Source organism: Enoplosus armatus, chromosome 16, assembly GCF_043641665.1.
Source record: "Enoplosus armatus isolate fEnoArm2 chromosome 16, fEnoArm2.hap1, whole genome shotgun sequence".
Taxonomy (NCBI): Eukaryota; Metazoa; Chordata; class Actinopteri; order Centrarchiformes; family Enoplosidae; genus Enoplosus; species Enoplosus armatus.
Window position 1 is genome coordinate 4963156 of NC_092195.1, and position 18794 is coordinate 4981949.

Genomic DNA, 18794 nt, shown 5'->3' on the forward strand with positions numbered 1-18794 from the left:
GAGCATGGTTTTTGAAAGTTATGGGAGGGTCTGATGAAAAGGTGCTAGTATTGCATTATGGGTAATGTAGGATCTAGTCATTCTGGAGCTTGGCCCGTACAAGAGAGCAAAAGTCAGCATTTCTAGGCCTCTGTTGCTTCAGTGTTGTCCATTGTTTTAAGTTCCTCTACCTTATGGAAGTGCAATACTAAATTGCTGAAGTGCCCCTTTAAGCAAAAGTAAAATAGTATAAAAAAATACAGAAAGAAACGTGAACATAGCCTGAACAAAAACAACGCTGGTTTAGAAGGACAGTAATTGCTATTTGTTACTTCCATCCTTGGCTGACAGTGAAACATGTAAACATGTCTTATGGTTTCCCCAGAGTAGATGAAGAGAAACACTTGTTGACATCTGTTGAGAGAGTTGTTTACAGAGTGACAGTGACAGGTAAAGACAGGGGAGTCATTTTCAAAGGAATGCTTGAGAGTGATTTTCTAAAGGATGCATACATTAAATAGATCTTTGTCATTATTTCCGAGCTGTTCTTATGTTTCTGTTATAAACGCTCATTTTGACTGTCAAGACTGACTTTCGTATTTGTTTGCACTGTTATTTTATCTTGACATGTCATTTATTTTTCGATTGAGTGTTTTTACACTGAGATGAATCTGGCATGTGCGACATGTCAGAAATAATTCCACTTATTTCCAGTGCATTCGTTTTTGTGAAAACATCTCTCATTTTCCACATTCTCAACAATAACCCGGCACTCTCAGTGTCAGAGGACTCCAACCATGTCTGTCCTCTGCCCCTTCCTTACCCCCACCTCCTCCTCGACACCTGCCTCTTTCCTGACTCATTCAGGAAAGTACGTCGACCTAACTTCAAACGACTGACTTCTTTAGGCCTTGATTACAGACCCTACCCATTACTACAATGGAAGGAAGGAAGTTAGAACCTCTCTAGTTCAGACCAACTCACTGACTTCTTCTCTCAAAGGTCTCAAGGCTCAAAGCATTTCTCAATTTAATGACTCCACTAATTTCCAACCAAGTTCATTTTGCAAATATTTCAGGAGACAACCTTGGAGTAACACCTCACTGCAGACTTTTTGGTTGAATCTCTACCTAGGGAGGTATGCCATTTGAATTAGTTTTGCATTGTTTGACCTTGCAGACATCGTCACACGCTTATGTGCGGACCATGTTGGTCCATGCCTCGCCATGCCATATGGCTGTAAATGATCAAAGATCCTATATTTGACTTTGAGATTTCTCCAGAGGGAAGCGGCACTGCATTGGAGGGGAATTCACATTAAAAAAAAGTCTCTAGCTGAATCTAATTGCTCCCCAGCTCCCCTCATTTCTTTAAGATGGAGCTCCTGCCATGCTGTGCGTGTGTGGGAATGTGTGTGTGTGCAAAAAGAAAAAGGGAATCAGAGGGGGGGGAACGAGAGGGAGAAGCCCTGCAGAGTATTTGCCCTATGGTATGGTGGATATTACATCCCTTAATAAAAGGCTGATGCCACAGGCACAGACGGGCCGGGCAGAAAGAATGAAAAGAGAGGGAAAATATACTTCACTTTTAAGATGACTTTGTCTGCTATCGTCTAGAAGATAGAAAAGACCTGCCAAATAAAATAATTAAATAAAAGCTGACAACAACATCAGACATCGAAGTGAAGTCTCTGATGGTAGAATGATTAATTAATTGATTGTGGAGCAATCTGGTTCATAGATAAGACAGAAAGTTGCTTATAAAAAGGAATGCTGTTATTTATCCCACCAAGGGACGTCTAAAAGATGATTTTCATCTTCAGAATCATAACAGGGGTCGACAAGTTGAGATGATTAATTCAATAATCTTGCAAATGAAATAGTGCTGGCCCCTACTTATTGCAAACTTTGGATCAAGTGGTGTTTTTTTGTGCATTGACATAACCATTATTCAAAACCAGGGCGCAAGTGTTCTCATCTGGGGATGACTCAGTGGATTTTAGAGGAACACAAAACCACTTCAGTGCGCTGATAGCTGGCGTTACAGGAGTTTGATCTGTTTTTCAAATGGTTTGCATCCGTGTTTCTCTTTTAACAAAACGTCTTTTTGCAGACAGCGGGAAAATCACAGGAGCGGTGTATTGTAGGTGTGAACCTTAGGGAGGTTGTATTTCCTCAGACAGCCAAAGGAAATGATTGGCGCATGTTTGATCATCTTACACATCGGCATGTGTGGTTTTAATTGTCTTTGCAAGAAGTGCAAACACAAAAACATCGAACTGTCAACCAGTCATCAAACAAAACAAATCCATATTGCATTTAAAAATCAGATTTTCATCCAGATCCACTTGATGTTAGAGAGTAACTTAACACCAGGCTGAAAAGCAGCGTTTTGCTGCCGCTCCCTCCACGACCGCCACCTCCTCCTTATGTGGTATAACTGTTGATTTAATGTTCACGTATGTGTTTATTTCGAGGGGTTTGCTCTCGGATTCAGTGAGAGCTCCCTCAAACAGCAGAGCTCTTTCCGCCAAATCTATAACTGTATAACCATTTGCTACAAATGGTCCATGCCTTGACGTGAGTGTCTCTGACTGAATCAACCATGGTCTAATAAAATGGTCTCAAGTAGTCTGTGTGGACACATTTTAACATTTGGTTTATAACATGGTGACATTTGTAACAGCTGCAGATGGAATCTGGAAACAGATGTTGAGATGTAACTTATCTCAACAACTATTGTAAGTGCTGCCGTGAAATCTGGTACAGATGTATCCACCAAGAGGTTGACATTTGTAGTTTTTAAAGTCCCCCTGATAAAAATTTGGTGAACTAATCATACAGCGCCATCATCAGGTCAAATTATTAATTTGTTTGTTTGTTTGTTTGTCAACTTTTTTTTTTTATGACCAAATACCTGCAAGACTACCGACGTTCTCACCAACCTCAGCTGTTTAGCACATGTTAACAATCGACTAAGACATGTTTACATATTCTTTTCCATTCTTTTTTTTCTCCATATCTTTTTAAATGCATGTAAAGCACTTTGAAATAGCTTGAAGTGTATGAATTGTGCCATGTAAATATTTCCCTTGGCCTAAAATGGTGGACATATCTGTTAAACATCAGCGTGTTAGCGTCGTCATGGGGGGCATGTTAGCATGCTGGCATCAGTGTTTAGCCCAAAGCACCGCTGTGCCCAAGTACAGCCTAACAGAGCTGCTAGCATGGCGGTCGACTCTTGGTCGTGTTTTGTCTGTTTACTCTCAAAACAAAAGTCTGAGCTTGTGATACATTAATTAAGTTTTCCTAATGATTGAATACTTTATTAATTGTATTTGATCTTTCGCATAACAGACCGGCATGTGTGAAGAGATAAATCTTGCCCTTCAACTAATCTGCATTTCCCAATAACTGATGTACAAAAGTCAGCTTTTAAAGCTCGAGTTGTTAATACATTAAAAGCCCGCTCACACTTTGCGCTGACATGCCATAATCATTAGCTAATTAGATTTTGTGAAATGATTCCAAATATCTGACACATGTTGCAGCAATGTTTTGCTCGCTGTAATCAAAACCCATTGTTGAGAATGTAATGAGGCGGAACTGCAGGTAACAAACGCTCGCGTTATACACACACACACACACACACACACACACACACACACAAACGTGCTGCAGATAAAAGACGAAACGCACCGATGAGGATCCTGTGTGTCGAGCCTGCCAAGTGCTCACCCATAATTAGGTGGTGATGCAGTGGCTTTTGTTCTCTCTGATTAATTACCAGCATCTTTCGGAGTATATAGAAACAGCCAATTAACTTAATCCAGGTTCTCATTCAATTGCTCAGACGCTACACGCGGAAGGTCAGCCGAGGTTGGGCTTGGTTTGGTACGAGTCAAAAGGAAAGAACAAGAAAGGCACTTTTCAGGCCTGTGAAAGGGCACGAGGCAATTTGCTAATCCACTTACCATCACACCGCACTGTTTTTTTTCCCCCCATTTTCCACTCAATCTGCCTGTTACATCAATAATAGCGCGCTTGAAAAACAAGCAAAAGGCAGGGCAGCGTTTTTTTGCACAGTACAGGAATACATCCAGTTAAGTGACATGCTGTCAGGCCTCGCTTTTTTGAAGTTAACTTAAAAGCCATTCGTCCGCCTTGAACTAAATTGTTTTTCAGTGGCCATCAATTCTACATGTCCAGCACTTTTGAAAACAACAATTAATACTGTAGAGAAAAGCAAGAGCACCAAGTGAAAAAGACTTTTAATTTTATTCAGCTCATTTTGTGTCTTGTCAGAAACTATTAGGCTGCAGAGACCTCTGATTGACTGGAGGAGAGACTCTTCGGTTTCAGCTGCAGAGTTAATTAGATAGATTTACTGGAGGAAGGTGATTGTAGCAGACCAAGATGATCAGATCGCTGTCAGGGTCAGTGGTGGTGTTATTTACGGAGAAATGTCTGCGAGTGTGTGTGTGGCTGCATAGTGCACCAGGCCCCTCATTACCTCCTCTCTCCAATCACAGGGTGGATTTATGGCCGCCGCAGGGAGGCTGTGAAAGCCCTGTAGAGAGGTAGTTAGGTGCTCTGGCACATCCACAGCCATACACATCACCTTTATGGTCACTCCTGTCCTATTCTTACATCAGAGCCGGCCGTAGCCCAAGTGAAAATGCTCAAGAGCAAACATCAAACGGCTTTAATTAAAGTATCCCAGCCGGAGTCGAAGCTGAATAATTTGAGGACTATTTTTATTTCTGTGTTACATTTTCTGCAGAGGAAGCATGACAAGAAGTTGAGTCGAGAGACTCGGTATTTCAGGGATTATGCACGGCAGCGGAGCTGAATGTGCTGTATTGTAAATAGAAAAGGAGAAGACACGGTGGAATCTCCCTTGATAGTCAAGGACTTTAGAGCGCTTTGCTGCCGTGTGTTACTTATAGAGAGCCTAAAAATAAAGATACAAACGTTCTCCAATGCCGATGGAGAGGCGTGTCGCAGGTAAATAAAAGACCTTTGAGTTAATAGGGGTTATTGAGCTGGTTCGATTGGGCTGAAATTGGCTTGTAAGGGTTAGAGAGTCGAGAGGAAGTCCTCCCAAACCACGTGTTCATCAATTACAGTGTGTGTACAATAATTGTGCCTTATTGATCTCTTTGCTTCATCTGCTCTGCTGGCGTCCCTAAGTGTTTTCTGATGCAAGACTGTAACACCCCCCGCCCCCCGTGTCTACCTCTCTCTCACTCTTTGGCATTGGACTGGTGCATTACTGCTGCTACCTCAGCCCACGCTGTGGCATTGCTGTTCCATTTCACAGGATCATTTGTCTCCGGCTGATGAGCCATCCAGTAACCAAGGGGTGCACAGGAGGATGGTTATGGGTAGGAACTTTGGGTCCCCAAAGACTATTACTTGGGGTCTGTATTAGGAATTATACACAATGAGGTATACAGATTTAAATTTAAGGAAAAGAGAGCACTGGTATTGAATCGGTGCTTCGTATCCGTAGGTACCCTCAACCCTGAGCTGAGGTGTTGGAATTTGTATTGGAAGAGAAAAAGTTGGTTGGCACATCCTTGTGTGTATACCTGCTTTGGGTCCCTAGATTCATTACTCATTTTCAGAAAGATTTACATAAAGTATAATATATTACATGTGAGTGTAACTGATACTTTCGTGCATAGTAGCTGTAGATGTAGTTGGTGGTGCCAGTTGTAATTCATGTTAGGTAGTTTATAACAAATCATTTAGACGAATATCATATGTTTTAAATGTTGTGGAGGGAAAAGTACAATATTTTTCTCTGGATGCAGCAAAATGATAAAGTAGCATAAAATGGGAACACTAAAGTAAACAGAATTAGTAAATGTACTGTAACATGCAATGTTATACAGTATGTGGCACATTTCATTACAGGCAAAGTGCTTACAATAAAATATGTAAAGCAACAAATAACATGTATAGAAGAATAAAAAAAACATAATTTAGAGGTAAGTGAAAAGGAAGTGAAAACAGAAACAAAAAGAAACTCCAAAAGACACTGACAAACAATGCATCTAACAAAAAGACACAAACACAGAAATACAGACACATACAGCGTCTAATCAGAAGCCTGACAAAATAACTGTCTGGTTCAGTGTGCTTGAAATGAACTAGTTTGTACCAAGTATCGTCTGATCAAAGGGACAAGTTTAATGTGTTTGTACCTTTTCCAAATGGTCTTTTCTCAAAGGTGGGGCAAAAAAAGACCTCATTAAGAGGTGATGAATGAAAATGGGGATATATACGTGCACACGTTTGGACAGTCTCTCCTGAAAGTTCATTGTGGTGTGGCACTCAGCACAAAAAGTGATGGAAATAGTTGTGAATTAAATAATAGATCTTGAGAGAGAAGTTCAACCTTGTCTACGCCACATGCCTGGCCAGTTGCCCAGTGAATTGACCTTAAGTGTGAAATTGCCAATTTTGGAATTATTTTTCATATGCAGCGCCCCCCCCCCCCTTTGTAGTTGAAGACAGATTGCCACACAATGACACCCCAGGTAAAGAGTGAGATCCCACCATATTTGCTCAATGACAATGTCATTTTCAGCCACTGCTTTCAAACCGTGGCTACAGACTTGTCTCTCAGGAGTCTTTTTATCCTGTGAGGTGAAAGTTACACATTAGTATTCAAATGGCTCCCACAAATCTCCCTCTCACACACAAGGGATGATTGACTGGTCCACAAGAATATTCTAAAAATCACCTACTCAGCATCTTACTTATCGGCCACGCCACCTGGTAGATGTCAGAAAGCCAAAGGGAGACGGAGAGACGGAGAGAGAGAGAGGGGCCCCAGTCGTCAGATAAAGAAGTAAGAAATGGACAACGCTGAATGGATTTTCAACACTATATTATGAAGACATATCTCCTCTTTTCCATTCACGCCCCACACGCACTGACACACTGCTCTCTCCACCACACTATCCTCCCCATGGCGTTATCTCTCTCACCCTTTATTACTCTCACACAAAGCGTTCAGCAAAGAGCCCTGCAGATGTTCTCCCTCCCACAGGCGGCCCAACCACACTCTCGCATTACAGCAAACCAGCCTTATTATCATATTGGGTGTAATTGAATTAAGGAGCAGTTTAAAGTGGGTATATTTGCGCAATCAAATAAGCACAATCAAAACTAAACTGCTTTTGACGCTTCATAATTGAGTTTTTACTTTGCAAACATGCTCCTTGATGCTGTTAGCCTCTAATGTTTATTTTTGTCTGGGAAGACTGAATGTGCAAAGCAATTTTTGTTGCGGTATCCACCTGCAGAGATCTGAGTCCTGCTTGATGTTTTATCACGGATAGACTGCCAGGAGCATGATGCAAAACGGGGCAGACATTTGACAATAAAACCTTTCCCAACAAATGAAAAGGATTTATGTCAATAGTCAAAAAAGCATTCAGCATACAGAGACGTGTAGATCCGTGGGAAAGAAAGCTCTTTTAAATGCAGCAAAATGTGGACAAAGGATGGCCCAAAAAAGAAGAAATATGATTAACAGATGCTATGTCCTTTCAACAACTAAAAACTCATTTTGATGAAATTGCACTTAATCAACATCTAGTTGTTGCTCCCATGGTGCTGTAGCAGCATTGTTAATTTGCTTGTTGAAAATGCAGTGCGGTTTTTCAATATTGCTGACTCAGCCTGGACGAGCAATGACCACTAATGAGGTCAGCAGGAGAGGCCTTCCTGTTTGTTTGTTTAGATCTTTTCTTCTTTTTAATTTACAGCTGTTTGATTGTAGTGTTTATTATATCTGCATTAGGAGCTGATGGTGAGTGGGAGACTGCAGCAGAAGTGACCATGCCCTGTCTACTTCAGTTTAAAACCCCTCGGTTATATGCCTTGCTCGGCTGTTATGATTCCATTACAGAGGCAGTCTATACTCTGTGGCATTGACTAATGGATAGCCTTTGCTTCTCTGCAGAGTGTAGACCGCTGTATGATGTGCTTCAGCAGGCCTAGAAATGAGAAAGGTAAAGAACTCACAAAGGAGGCCCTGTGAAATCAGACTCAATGAGCCCCAGCTACAGCCCTGCGGACTAGAGCATTTGAATGCTGCCTCCGTGGCACAAATTGGTCCTGTGTGTTTGTGTTGTTTGATACCAGTGGAGAGCTGCTATCCAGCAAGCAGTGTCTTTTGATTCATCTCTGCTCCAGCACACCTGCTGAAGGCTGTGAATTTTCAGCCCTCGTGGCTCAGCTGAGTGAAGCTTGATCTAGATCCCATGGCCACTTTGTGAGAGCATGGATCTATGAACAATATTTGTTCTTGTCTGCTAAGAAATTGTAATCATGGGAAAGTATCTCAGTTGTGCTACAGTTGACTTGACCTCCCACACCCTTTCCAACAGGAGAAAGAGCCAGCCTGACAGCAGTGAATGCCCTATTATTTCCATTTTATTTGTACAACATTGCCCCCTAAAGTTTTTTTCAGGTGCATCTCCCCAGGCCCCCTCGGGGGCCCATGTCAGAGGACAATGCTGCATCACAATATAGTGCAGTAATTTACCACTACCTGCTCCCAGCAAATTGACCACAGATGCACCTCCACCTGTATTACCCTGTCACATTCACTTTGAGGAAAGACACTGGGGCACCATGGCTGTTCACACACACAGCATTTCAAAACCGGAGGGAGACATGCAGATCCAAGACAGATAGGTATCTGAACCATGCCAGAGGGTGTGCAAAATGGAGAGAGGAGGGGGGAAACTGACTTTGGAAGAAGGCTGCAGTGTAAAATCATGTGTCCCCTTGCCCTCCCCTATTAACTGGTATGGCCCTTTAGTGATGAATGAATGAATGAATGAATGGTTCAGCCAAGCAATTTTGACCAATCTATCCATTTGAGAATTAAATAAATCCAGTCCTAAACTGATTATGAGCGTATATGGTTGGTATTGTATGGGGGCTATATTGTCTCCCATACTGAAGATGGCTAAACCTGAGGAGAGAGTGTTTTGTGAGGCTGGTGCGTCCTCTGCTGGCAGGAAGTCGGCGTTATATTTTCACGTTTCCGTCTCCGGCAGACATATTGCTTACAGGAGCAAATTCTGGAAAGCTAGAAGAGAGAACGGATTTAAAATTGATTTATATCTTCACGACTTGCTACACTCAAACCACACAGGACACAATGGGTAAGCTGTTCGGCAAATCGAGAGTTCAGATGTGCGTTCAGATGGTGGAAGATTTGGCTGTGTCATCGGGAGTAACGTTAATGACTATGAAGTCCTCATCCTGTCACTGTTGTTCAGCTAGTTAGCTAACTCATTAGCTAGGTAGCTGATTAACGACGTAGTAGCGCAAGATGAGTTGCTATTTTACGCTAGTTCACTTGCTGTAGGTTATATTAAACTGTCACCAAGCTGTCTCGTCTTAGAACAGTGTGTAATATATTATTAAATGTCATAAAAGTGTACTTACATAATTCCAACCCAAGTAAACAACCAGTGCCATTTGTTAGCCAACTTAAGGAAACTTGGCTAAAAGCTAACTACATTAGCACCGCGCGGGTACCGTCTTTACTCAGGTGGAAGACACGCGTATAGCTTAAGTCTAAAGTTATTGTCAGTTATGTCAACATATTGGCTTGCTTGGTGGCAATTGTAAAGTAACATTTGCCAGTCTCTCCGACCCCCGTGTTTCTCTACAATACAGGTGTGGATAGCGTTTACGTTAGCAAGCTGTTGAGGTGCAAATGCTAGTGCTGTTTAGTGGAGATTTCAAACGTTATGTAGCTGTTTGTTGTGTGCTGTTTGGTGGCTATGTCGATATGTAACTTGGCAAGAGACTTCCACCGACTCAGAAAATGGTATAAGCCATCACTTATAAGATGACACAATTTAATAGTCGTAGTTATTAAGCACAGATTTGTGTGCGCGCAGTGGCTAGCGCTAACGTTAGCTTAGCTGTGTTAGCTCTGTCATTCAGCCTTGCTTTTCAAACCCAAAGGATTACACTGTGGTGTTTGTTTTATCAATCTTTTGGATAGTTTGAAGAGAAAGTGGAAATCAGCTAGCAAATTCCATGCGAAAGAAGAACATGGAACATTTTTGACAGCTTGCTAACATCAGTGAGCTATAGGATTGGCATGTCTGACAGCTCACTCTTAAACCAGCGCCTACATGTGACACCAGGGGTCCCCATGTTTTCCAGACTATTCCCGCACAGGATTATGCTTGTTTTTGTTTTGTGTCTTTCATTTGTAATTTACAGTAACATTACCGCAAGTTGCGCAAAGAACGAATGAAAGAAGGCCAGGGACAGTCTTCAATATACAAAACGTCAAAACCATCTGCTGCATCACTGTTCATGTCAAATGGAAACATTACACACAGAAATATTTTATTACTCTAACAGGAGTCCTGTTCCTCCCTTCCTCAGGCTCCAGAGACTTCACATAATCAGACTCAATTAGGGGGGTCAGATTGGTTCACCAAGATCATGCACACAAGAAATTATACTATATAGACATGCAGACAGTTTCAGATTTATAGATAGATATTGCTAGGTGTAAATAGGAACATGATTGTTTATTTTCCTGATTTGCGTCAAAAAACACGTAAACACAACCCACCATTCTGCTTTCTTTCCTCTAGACATTCCTTGCTGTAGGTAGGGTCTCCTCTGAAATGCCAGTGTAGGTATGTGCTCTCAGCAGGGCTATTTCTGTGCCATCCTGCTCAAACGGCAAACAGTAAACATTCAGTGTAGGTCTCATACAGCAGCTGATCTAACTAATGTAGTACAGAAATGACAGCATCCAGCCACAACCTGTGCTCGAGTGCCGTCCACGCCTGTGGCTTTACCATCTGCACACATTACACACATGCATAGGCTTTTGAATGAGGCTGGTTGTGCTAATGCCTCCAAACCATAACATGACCTCAATTTGCGCCACTTGTTCCGATATTTAACCTCGTAAACCCCCGCTGTTACGATGGGGGGGGGGGGCTTTTGGCACAGAAGGTTGGCACCATCCTGCGCTGGTGGCAGGTTTCAATGTTGTCCCCACCTCTCTGTCTCTCCCCTGTAGCCCCGGGTGACTCAGGGATCTGCCCAGTGCCCTGTTCTGGTGGCATGACTGCACAAATGCTGAGAATGGGCAGTTTGTCCTGTGTGGGCACCAATTTATGCTAACTCTGCGATTTAACTCTACTGAATAAATACATTTGTTCTGTCCGCCAGCTGACTGGTTGATGAACAGCTTAGCTGTGTGTGTGTGTGTGTGTATGTGTGTGTATGTGTGTGTGTGTGTATTTTTAGGCTGTGTTGTCCATGCTCCTATGAGCTTGTGTATACAAGGCCTTTTTATATATAGACCTGTGTACATGCTGTTTCATCATCATGACCTATTATTAGAGATGTCAAGGGGAAACAAAAGCAAACTTTGTGTGTCACATGTTCACTTACTGATGAAGTTTAACTTGGATGAAGAAAATGACACTCAACTTTTCCTACTGTCTTGATCGTGATGTTTACCTGTGTCTGTGGCCCATAAGAGCCGTCAGCCAGTCCGGCCAAAGATAACTACAGGATGAACCGCTACAAGAACAAAGCACTGAACCCGGAGGAGATGAGGCGCAGGAGAGAGGAGGAGGGCATCCAACTCAGGAAACAGAAACGAGAACAACAGGTATTACACCAAAGCTGTCCGTGCCAATCAGCAGATCCTTCATCTCCTTAGCTGACATTATATCAGTATGTAGTCTGACTTGACTGTGTCTCTGTGTCACAGCTTTTCAAGAGGAGGAACGTGGACATTCTCAATGAAGAGGAAGCTATGTTCGAGAGTCCTCTGGTGGACTCCTACCTCAGCTCTCCAGTAACAGTGAGTGTCTATTTTCCTAAGAAAGACAGATTTCATTCACGTTACATTTCTGATTTGGTAGATATTGTTGTCTAACCTGTTTTCCAGAGTCTGTGATTAGTGGACCGAGTGTTTAGAGTGCTTGTGCATGTATTGTTGTAGGAAGGAGTCATTACCCGAGACATGGTTGAGATGCTTTTCTCAGAGGACCCAGAGCTTCAGCTCGCCACAACACAAAAGTTCAGAAAACTACTTTCCAAAGGTATCTATTGTTTTCTTATTGTGACTCTGCATTACTGTGGTGCCAGTCATGAGGTCACCACAGAACAAACAAAAATAATTACATCCAGTTTTACATCTGTTCATGTCAGAGCCCAACCCACCAATTGATGAAGTTATAAACACGCCTGGAGTAGTGGAGAGGTTTGTGGAGTTCTTGAAGAAGAGTGTCAACTGCACACTACAGGTCAGTTTGTAAAACACTCACTTGCACAGTACATGTTCCGTGCACAGGAGATGTACATTTAATATCTGTCAACTGACAAATGGCGATAAAATTTTCAAATTATGTCATATGCACTCCATTCGGGTAAATACACAAACTGTGTTAGATTTTGTTGCTGCAAGCCACTATACACTCTATCTGATGATAAGCAAGTTAAAGCAAGACAATAGCTCTGCCTTAAACAAGTTCCTGATTGGCTATCATTCTTGCTTCTGCACAAAGCAGTGAGGCGTAAACTCTCATCTCACTTATGATCATTTGTTGAGGTGACCCGATGTTCCACTAAGGAACACTCATAATAAAAACATGTCATGGCTCCTTGGTAAAAGATGTTTAAAATGATGTGTTTTTTTTCCATCACATTTTGTACCCTTGCAGTTTGAAGCAGCTTGGGCACTGACCAACATAGCATCAGGCACATCCATGCAGACAAAGACGGTGATTGAGGCTGGAGCAGTGCCAATCTTCATAGAACTACTTAACTCTGACTTTGAGGATGTCCAAGAGCAGGTAATAATAAACAATTTGCATAATAGATTGTGTTCATCTTGACCATTGTTGTGTCTTTTTGTCTTGCCTAGTGTCATACTAATGTCCATAGGTAACAACGGTTTGGTGTGTTATTTTCTTCTGCAGGCTGTGTGGGCTTTGGGGAATATTGCGGGGGACAGTGCGGTGTGCAGGGACTATGTGCTGAACTGCAACATCCTTCCACCACTATTAATGTAAGCCCATCCTCTTTGCCTCTGTAGAGGGAATACTTATTCAGGTCTCTGGCTTTCCTGCCTATAATACCATATTTCTGATACTATCTCATGTACTGAGTTTTGCTTTTCTTTGTCATTTCAGGCTTCTGACCAAATCCACTAGATTGACCATGACTAGGAATGCAGTGTGGGCTCTGTCTAATCTCTGTAGAGGAAAAAACCCTCCACCAGCTTTTGAAAAGGTATCACTTCGCCTCATGAATAAACTACAAAATCACTGTGATCATTTGAGATCAGGCTTGCTACTTTTTAATGTGTGGCTGTGTAAAGCATGCATAATGCTTAATACTGCTTGGACACACAATCAGGTGCAGGATAAATCCTGTATTTGTCAGGAGTTAACTCGCTGTCTTTGCCATTCATATAAATCCTACAACTGAAGTTTGATAGTCATCATTGATTAACCATAGAAGATACAGATATATTTGCAGAACATGGTTAGTGGTTGCAACATTATTTACCCTGCAGATATAATGTTGCGGCGCAGGAGAAGTATTATAACTTTATTGGAGTAATTCAATAAGCTGCACTGTGCAGTCAGGTTAAACACAATACAGTTGGGTTACCTGTATTTATTCATCCACATAAGGTCAGAGCTGCAGTATGTGAAGGATGTTTTAAACTAACTATAAATATCACACTTGTGTATATTTTAATACTGCAACCCTACACTCTAATAATCAGCACATAAATTCTTGAACAGTATGTACATGCAGACATTTTGCCAGTCTTCATTGTACAGAAGTGCTGAAAAATGTTGTTTCTCACCATAAATATGCATTATGTCTGTGCTGTCTAGGTGTCACCCTGTCTGCCGGTGCTGTCCAGGCTTTTATTTAGCAGTGACCCAGACTTGCTGGCAGACGCCTGCTGGGCCCTGTCCTACCTCTCAGACGGCCCCAATGACAAGATCCAGGCTGTCATCGACTCTGGCGTCTGCAGGCGCCTCGTAGAGCTACTCATGTAGGTCCAGCCACACTCCCTGTTGTCTTTGTCACAGCATGTATGGCCTGGAAATACTTACAATTCTCTCTCTATTAAACCTCCCTCTCTGCAGGCACACTGACTATAAGGTGGCCTCCCCTGCCTTGAGAGCAGTAGGAAACATTGTCACTGGGGACGACATCCAAACACAGGTGAGAGTATATTCAACTTATAAACTTAAGTTTGTTTCATAGTTCTTTATCTGTTGCAGAGAACAGGCCCACAAGACAAAAACGCATGAAAGAGCAGTACCATTGCATTAAGTGGGATATGCTCTGTTGCCAGTTTATTAGGTACACCTAGCTTGCTGTTTCTGTTATTTAGCCTTACCCTCATTGATATAAATGGGGTTGACAAAATAATAGAAACATCTGTCAGTATAATGCATTACAATCCAACAGCAACACAAACTGCAGCCTTCAAATTGATCATACAGATGAATCAACCCCTCTCTGAAACAGTTTCAACAAAATTGAACATTATAACCTCAATGAAGGGAGCAGTTATTGTAGGGCTCTTCTATTAGACTATAGTTTTTGGAGGACAATAAAGTAGTATAGCACAAGCACAGACGCATAAGCTATATTTGGCTCTGCCTGCATAGACAATATTTGTTTGTAGGATAAATACATTGTTAGTTGTAGTTCTTGATAATCGTGAACCTGTTTTATAAAGGGCTTGTAATGCTTTTACCCCCTCTGATGCTGTGTGTAGGTGGTGTTGAACTGCTCAGCCCTGCCCTGTCTGCTGCACCTTCTCAGCAGTGCTAAAGAGTCCATTCGCAAGGAGGCATGCTGGACCATCTCAAACATCACAGCAGGAAACCGAGCACAAATACAGGTGACCCACACAGAAAGCTTCTGATTAACATGGGGACCAACCTGCAGAATACCAAGTTAACTCATGAGAAGTGAATAAATTGGTAGACGCATTGCCCCTGTCCTTTCTGATACTTAAAACAACCTTTATTATTCTTTATTGTGTTCTACATGATGCTTCTTTCTGGTTAACCCACAGTTGCCATGGTTGTGCAGAGACATTGTTTTTTTGCTCATTACTTACTCTACCCTTTCTTGCAACTAGTAAATTAACAGATGCTAAGAAAGGCTGTTCACATAGTGACATTTTACATCCCATTGTACAAACATCAATTTGTAATTATTCGTGGTACACCGCTATATGACATTTTCCTCCAGTAATCCCCTCAGCCATTGCAGCAGACATTTTTACTTAGGTGCTATATTGTTTTGTAATGGCATAAATGTCAAAATGAATGGCATTGTAATATTAGTAATTGTATCTATGATACCTACTTTACTGCAGATTAAACATAATGTGTTGAAATGTCAGCACTCCAGAATTGGTGACCTTTATATAATCACAGCTAGTGTTCTTCAGTCTGTGTCCTTAAGTGTTTGTTCATTTTATGTTCAAGTTGTGTTCCTTTATATTCTGTTCATTTTTCCAAAACTCTGAATCATGCTGCTTTTGCCTGTTGCAAATCAGTGCTTTCATCTTATCTTTAATCATCTTATCTCGGTCTAAAAAAAGAAAAGAAGAATAAAGGCCACATAGCGTTTGATTTGAGATCAGTTTCTGAAATGGACACTTAGAGATCCATTCATCACAGTCCTTGCAGGTCCACATGCCTGATCACCGGGGTCAGGTAGGTAAAGATGTCATAACTATGTTGACGCTGCTTTTTGAAACATGCCCCTGATTTCATATCTTGTTCTGCCCCACAGACAGTAATTGATGCCAACATCTTCCCAGTGTTGATCGACATTCTACAGAAAGCAGAGTTCAGGACCAGGAAAGAGGCGGCCTGGGCCATCACTAACGCCACCTCTGGAGGAACACCAGAACAGATCAGGTAAATACACTACAGTGTACTACAATATCCCTCCGCTACTATTAACAAGAATGTTCTGGACGAGATTCCCTTCTGATTTATTTTGCCTGTATTTCTTTAAGACCCCATGGAGAAATTGGAATAGTATATGCTCAATATTATGCACACGGAGGTGCCATGGTGCTGAAAGTTCAGGCGTTAATAGGCATGAACCTTGAAGAATTATTAGCTTAGATTAATTACAATGAATCAAATTCATCAGATCAATTAAAGCAAACAAATTGGTACTCAAGTAAAGCTGTGTGGTATAATATAATCTACTGTCACGGTGTGAGAAGCCCTTCCTACTATCTGTTCATCTTTAAAGCAGGGGCAGCATGGCAGCTCGGTCACCATTGGTGTGTGAATGGGTGAATGAGACCAATCTGTAAAGCACTTTGGGAACTGATAGAATAGAATTTGTTAGTCCAATTATCCTTCTTCGTCCTAATGTGTTAATCATGCTTTAGGTTTTGGAACTACAGTTCCCATTATTTGGGGACTTTGGGGATGTAAACAGGAAGTATACAGTAATGTTGCCATGGAGGCAGTTACTTAGCTGTTAGCTACAATTTAAGTGCCATTTCTTTTAGCCTAGATTAGTTTACATGTTGGCAAAGGGGCACCACTGAAAGTATGCCAAATGGTCTGTTAGCATGTACCCATGGCATGCACCTGTCCCTTTCACCTCACGCAGTATCTTTGCCTCTCATCTCTCCCTCCATGCCTCCACTTCAGTTCTATGTCACAGTTTGAAATCCTCTGATGTGTTTGTGTGTGTCTGTTTTGCATATAGATATCTGGTGAACCTGGGCTGCATTAAGCCCCTGTGTGATCTGCTGACGGTGATGGACTCGAAGATCGTTCAGGTAGCTCTCAACGGGCTGGAGAACATCCTGAGGCTGGGCGAGCAGGAGGCCAAGCAGGAGAACAACGGCACTGGAGTCAATCCTTACTGCAGCCTCATTGAAGAAGCCTATGGTACTGTACATGGTGTCCACACAAACGCATGCATGCTAAAGGTCCTTATGATATACTGTATATCATACAACATCATTGGAAACGAAGCTGATAATAGCTGACATGAAATGAAAACGATCATTTATTCTCATGTGAGTTTTTGTTTCATATTGGACAACAGTAGGGCTGGGTATTATATTGGTGCATTTGAATTTTGGTACATGCCAAAATAATACATTTTTTCACAGCTTAAGTAAATGAGTAAGACTCTCATCAAGCAATAGCCAACTTTTGATACTTGATCATTTTACATACTTCATGTGACAGACACATTCCGGTGCGTACTCATAAAGTATTGAGGTTTGATACCCAGTCCTACACAGCAGTGACTGGCTCCATCTAATTATTTATTTGTAATTATTTCTGGCTGATGATTTTGCCAAAATACATTAATTTAACATTACCCCCCCCCCCAGGTCTTGACAAGATAGAGTTCCTCCAGAGCCACGACAACCAAGAGATCTACCAGAAGGCCTTTGACCTTATCGAGCACTACTTCGGGGTGGAGGACGAGGACAGCAGCCTAGCCCCTCAGGTGGACCAGGCCAACCAGCAGTTCCTTTTCCCCCAGCAGGAGGCCCCCATGGAGGGCTTCCAGCTATAAGTCCCTCCTCTAAATACACCATTTTACCCCCTCCATACCTCCCCAACTCATGGAGGGCCCTTAGAAGCCTGAGTCATACTTTTTGCCCTCTTCCAGATCTGCCACTACCCCCCCACCCCCACCTCTGCCATCACCACACACACACCCACCCTTTTGGAGGAAAGCTAGAACTTCCCCGCTCTTCATCCTAAAATTTCCCCCCTTTCTTCATTCTCCTCAACCAGTGGACTGGCTTCTTTCGGGGCAGACTCTTGTGCTACCTGGCTCAGTGGAGAGCGAGAGCCACACAAACTTCCCTTCCCACTTAGAAGAGGAAGTGATCAGCTCATAGCCCAAAGTGCGAGTCTGCCCTGGCTTAAAACGCACACACAGGCATCGTCCTGCCATGCGATGGCTCTTAGAGTCTCTCATTGGCTGGGACGATGCTTTGTTGGTTAATATCTTTACATACACTTCAGTTTCTTTTCCAACGAGACATTCGTATTTTCAAGATTATCCATGCGTCCCCATGCAGAGTCCACAAACTGGGGGTACATGAGGTGAAATGTGCCCAGCTCTTGATGTCAGTTTGACTTAATGCAATTCAAAGGAAAAAAAGCTTGTAACATGGTCCCTTTTTTGAGTTAATTCCCCCCAACCCTTATTTATCTGCTCCTTTTTTCAGTGCTTGTGATTTTTCTTCTTTTTCCTTATTGGCTTAGGGCTGGTCTCTGCATATCAGCTGATGGAACTTATCTGTACGGGGGCTCAGAGGCACAAATGTCCACCCAAAGTCCAGGGCTTTCTACTGCCCTGAGTCTGATGCCCAAGCCAAGAAGTGTGATATATTTTTCCCCAGGGGGGAGGGAGGGAGGGAAGAGGTGGAAAGAAGTTTAAATATTTAGAAAACTGTCTGAACTTTTGGCTCTAAATGGGATTGGGATTTTAGAGGATATGTTTAAAGATCTAGAAAAAAAAAATCCAGGTTTTCGAGGGTGGTATAGTTAGAGATCCAATGTTCGTCGTGTGCTGTGTTATTAATAACAATACATTTGAATTATGAAGTGATCTAACCATTAAACAAGGCGTAGCTGGGGGTTTAGGGGGGGAAAGAGCCGGCAGCAGCAAACCAAACTTTTTATATTGAAATGAATTCGAGGGATTGTAGACGTTTAAAGTAGGGCGAAATACCACTTGGGG

At 42.2% G+C, this 18794-nt stretch overlaps 1 protein-coding gene across 1 annotated transcript; it reads left to right on the plus strand.

The window, feature by feature from the left end:
• The first annotated feature begins 11555 nt into the window (after positions 1-11555).
• kpna6 (karyopherin alpha 6 (importin alpha 7)) lies at positions 11556-17760 on the plus strand. Its single transcript, XM_070922300.1, has 13 exons — positions 11556-11670; positions 11773-11871; positions 12007-12106; positions 12216-12310; positions 12728-12859; positions 12986-13074; positions 13199-13298; positions 13916-14079; positions 14174-14252; positions 14815-14940; positions 15846-15973; positions 16788-16972; positions 17428-17760. Exons 1-13 carry the CDS (start codon positions 11572-11574, stop codon positions 17613-17615), a joined length of 1584 nt encoding a protein of 527 aa, XP_070778401.1. The 5' UTR covers positions 11556-11571; the 3' UTR covers positions 17616-17760.
• Positions 17761-18794: the final 1034 nt, after the last annotated feature.

Coding starts and splice junctions, on each gene's coding strand:
- kpna6 (XM_070922300.1), top strand. CDS start 11,572: ATGAACCGCTACAAGAACAAAGCACTGAACCCGGAGGAGATGAGGCGC. Junction 11,872..12,006: donor GCTCTCCAGTAACAGTGAGT/GTCTATTTTCCT, acceptor GTATTGTTGTAG/GAAGGAGTCATTACCCGAGA. Junction 12,860..12,985: donor TTGAGGATGTCCAAGAGCAG/GTAATAATAAAC, acceptor TTTCTTCTGCAG/GCTGTGTGGGCTTTGGGGAA.